This window comes from Panthera tigris, chromosome X (assembly GCF_018350195.1).
Source record: "Panthera tigris isolate Pti1 chromosome X, P.tigris_Pti1_mat1.1, whole genome shotgun sequence".
Taxonomy (NCBI): domain Eukaryota; kingdom Metazoa; phylum Chordata; class Mammalia; order Carnivora; family Felidae; genus Panthera; species Panthera tigris.
Genome location: NC_056677.1, coordinates 119,955,763 through 119,959,514, shown reverse-complemented (window position 1 = coordinate 119,959,514; position 3,752 = coordinate 119,955,763). Strand labels below are relative to the sequence as shown.

Below are 3,752 nucleotides of genomic sequence, written 5' to 3'. Positions count from 1 at the left end.
GAGTTAATTCTAATCCCTGCCTGTAAGTTGCCGAGCTGGCAGAAAATAATTTAATCAAAATCAGCAGTCTTTACTGCCAAATGCCATAGATATGGAGCTTAAGCATGGGAGCTGTGTTTTTGTTAGTTTGTAAGATGATTCATATCCCCACTGATATTTAAATTCAGCCATACTGCTCTTGGAGGGATTTTAGGTAAAATAACCAAACACTAATTAATAGCTAAGGGCGGGACACAACAAAAGAAACCACTGAGTGGGGTGACCTTGGAGAATAACCTGGAGGAAAGATTCTTTGTCTACTATTTGCACCACCAAAATTAAACATGGGCATATGAGGAGCAGTGACAGTTCAGCTTGGGAAAACTCTTTAAAAGATGTTAAAGAAAAGCCCCCTTTCTCTAACCAAAACATTTTTGCCTCCTCATCATTTCCCTCCCAACCAGAGGTGTCAGGAATGGCACTTTGAAAGGTAGAAACCACATTTTGGCCTCCCTAGCAACTTCTCCAACACAGAGTAGTGTCATAAGTAGTACTTTGTGACATCTGAGCCATGCCTTGGCCACCATTGGCTGGGGGAGAGCCTTGCTGACCAATCAAAACTCAAGGGTGTGGCCCCTCATTATCCTGGGAAGAGGTATGCACAGTAGGAAGGTTAGGACGCCTGGGGTAGACCACTAGGAAGCTTCAATATGGGTAAGGTAACCAGGAAACTACCACAACCTGATACAGATACAGATATGGACCAACCAACCTCAAGTTCCAATGAGAAGATGACGGCTCCCTATCAACCCAGGTCCAGAGATGGTAGCAAGGTAAGATGACCCTGGCCAAGCTCCTCTTTTCTTCATTGATTCCCCTCCCCCAAGAATCTTACCCTTTCTCACCTGGCACAAACTCCTTCCCCATCTCTGATACCTTCTCATGAAGCCCCCTTTTCCATCAATATCCCATCTTTTCCCCCTAAGTTAATGCCCTTTTCACCTCTCTCCATTGTTGTTACAGGTCCTGAAGACAACCATAAAGGTCAAAAGACCAATTAAAAGGAGTTTGAATAAAAAAGTCTTGAACAAAACCACCAACTGTGTAAGAAGGCCTAAGAAAGCTAGAGGAACAATACTATTCGGTCACTATCACAGACTGAATGAGAGATTGAATCAACGTGAGCAAGATCAAGACCAAGGCCAAGGCCAAGACCAAGACCAAGACCAAGAGAATGTGGAGAAGGCCACCACATCAAGTGATGATCTGGCCAGCCAGTAGCTCCAGAGCAAGGCCAGAGACTTCAGTGATACCTGCTAAGTCTCCAGAGGTCTGGTGGTTGAGAAATGGACAATTGTGTATACTGTGAATTTTACACAACAGGGTACACTGATGGTACCTGAAATAAAATCAACCTGCTGTGGAAATTTGTGTGTTTCTGTGAGTTTTCTCATGGTAGGAGCAGGGAAGGAAGGGAAGAGGCAGTTGTGGGAAAGGGAAGAAACATGGGGTACTGCGGCATCGGGGGAAAGACTGGGTCAGGACTGAACACTGAAGATAATTTCTTCCTTAACACTTGACCTAATGGGCAAGCTGAAAAAGGGCTTCGTGTTTCTGTCTTTGGGAGGTAGGGGGAAGGAGTGGGGGAATGGCGGCAAAGCATAGATTGCCCAGGTCTATAAGGGGTGAGGTGTGTGGGTGGCAGTACCATCCCACAAAATGAACAAGGAAACAATTTCCAGGCCATCTACCTCATAGAGGTGTTTGTGACATTTTACCCAATAATGTCAACAACTAGAAGTCCTCTGAAGGGCCAAAAATCTCACCCTAATAAAAGTTACTGAAAACACACAAAGGGCAAAAAAATGGTGATTGGAAGCCACAAACTCAACACTGATTAGCCCACGTTAAGAAACTTAGGGTACAAGAGAGGCCTCCCAAGGCCAAGAGCAGTGTGCAGCGCAGGCAATACAGGGGAGCACTGTCTACAGAGAATCTTAAAACAACATATTTGGAGTGGAGACCATCATTTATCTTTATTCTTTCCAAAGTTTTTTTTTTTTTCTGAAGAGAATATCACTGTAAATGATTTTATTGAAGTGTAATTGACAAATAATAATTGCACATGCTTAGAGTGACAGCTTGAAGAGTTTGGTCACATGTATACACTGCTAAACCATCCCCATAAATTTAAGAGTGAACATATCCATCACCCCCGTGAGTTTCCTCTTGTCCTTGGTAATTTCTCCCTCCTGCCCCTCCCTGTACCCCCATCCTTAGACAACTACTGGTCTGCTTGCTATCTTTATGGATTGTATGGATTCCATTAGTATAAAATGCTACAAAATGTAAACCACACTCATTTGTATCCAGCTTCTTTCACTTCAGCATTATTACGAGAACCATCAATGTTCTTGTGTACATCAATATTACATTTTAAGGTTACGATTGTTTTCTTAAACATTTAGGAGCATTTAAAGGATAATCCAAAGTTGCTTTAGTTTCATGTTTTTTTTTTTTAATTTTGAGATCAATGTAAATTTACATGCAGTTGTAAGAAACAGAAAGATGCCTTATACCCTTAACTTTGTTGCCCAATGGTAACGTCTCGCATGTCTATACTATGATATCAAAATCAGGGAAGTGAAGCTGCTATGATCTATTTACCTTATTCCAATTTCACCAGTTATACACGCATAGTTTGTGTGTATGTCTCATTTTGTGCAGTTTTATTACCTGTGTCTACCACTATAGTCAAGATACAGAAACATTCCATCAGAAGGATCCCTCTTGCTATTAATTTACAGCTATGGCCACCTCCCTCCCTCACCCCTGGAAGCCAGTAATTTGCTCTTCAACTCCATAATCTTGCCATTACAAGTATGTTACATAAATGAAATCATTCAATATATAACTTTTTGTGATCGGCTTTTACATTCAGCACAAATCCCGAGATCCATTCAAGTCACTGTATATATCAATGTTTTTTTGTGTGGTTTTTTTTTTTTTTTATTGCCGAGTAATATTGTAAGTGTGGAATGCACCAGAGTTCGTTACACCACTCATTTATTGAAGGACATTTCGGTTCTGATGTCTGGACTCATTACAAATAAGTTGACACAATAAAATTTCTGCATAGATTTGTCTGTGAACTTAAAGTTTTCATTTTTCAGGGATAAATGTCCAAGAGCAACTGCTGGGTCATGTGGTAACGGCAAGCTTAGTTTTGTAACCGATACTTTTTTTTTCTTTTTTCCAGAGTGGCTGTACCATTTTATATTCCCACCAGCAATTTCTGAATGACACAGTTTCTCTACATTCTCACCAGCATGTGGTGTTACCATTAAACAAAAAAATTTTAAGTCATTCTGGTGCCTGTGTGGTGAGACCTCATTGAAGTTTTCATTTGCATTTCACTAATGGTTAATGTTGAACATCTTTTTATGTGTTCATTTGCCATCTGCGTATCTTCTTTGATGAAATTTCTATTCATGTCTGTAGCCCATTTCCTTCTTTTTTTGACACTTGCATGATCAAGCTTTAATGAATTTGAACACAAGTCACACATTTCCAAGTATACATAAATATATCTCCATTTTACAACTGCTTTTGGCTTCTTTTACTTAAATCTTTTTGGACAGTGATAAGAAAATGCTTGAACTCTTTCTCATTTAAGCAACAAGAACGTCCTTATTAGGAGTTTATGCCTTTTTTTTTTTCATAGAGTTGATCACCTGAGTTTCTAGGACTTCTTACAGTAAATATTTTGTTTA

General features: G+C 40.0%; 1 protein-coding gene across 1 annotated transcript; it reads left to right on the top strand.

Annotated features, from left to right (window-relative positions):
• Nucleotides 1-625: 625 nt before the first annotated feature.
• On the top strand, nt 626-1,406 carry LOC102962186 (uncharacterized protein CXorf51A-like). The gene is made up of 2 exons (XM_007093189.2): nt 626-812; nt 1,003-1,406. Exons 1-2 carry the CDS (start codon nt 690-692, stop codon nt 1,258-1,260), a joined length of 381 nt encoding a protein of 126 aa, XP_007093251.2. The 5' UTR covers nt 626-689; the 3' UTR covers nt 1,261-1,406.
• Nucleotides 1,407-3,752: the final 2,346 nt, after the last annotated feature.

Excerpts from the sequence above, each read along its gene's own strand:
- LOC102962186 (XM_007093189.2), top strand. The coding sequence starts at position 690 with ATGGGTAAGGTAACCAGGAAACTACCACAACCTGATACAGATACAGAT. Across the intron at positions 813-1,002 it reads GGTCCAGAGATGGTAGCAAG|GTCCTGAAGACAACCATAAA; the intron begins GTAAGATGACCC and ends TTGTTGTTACAG.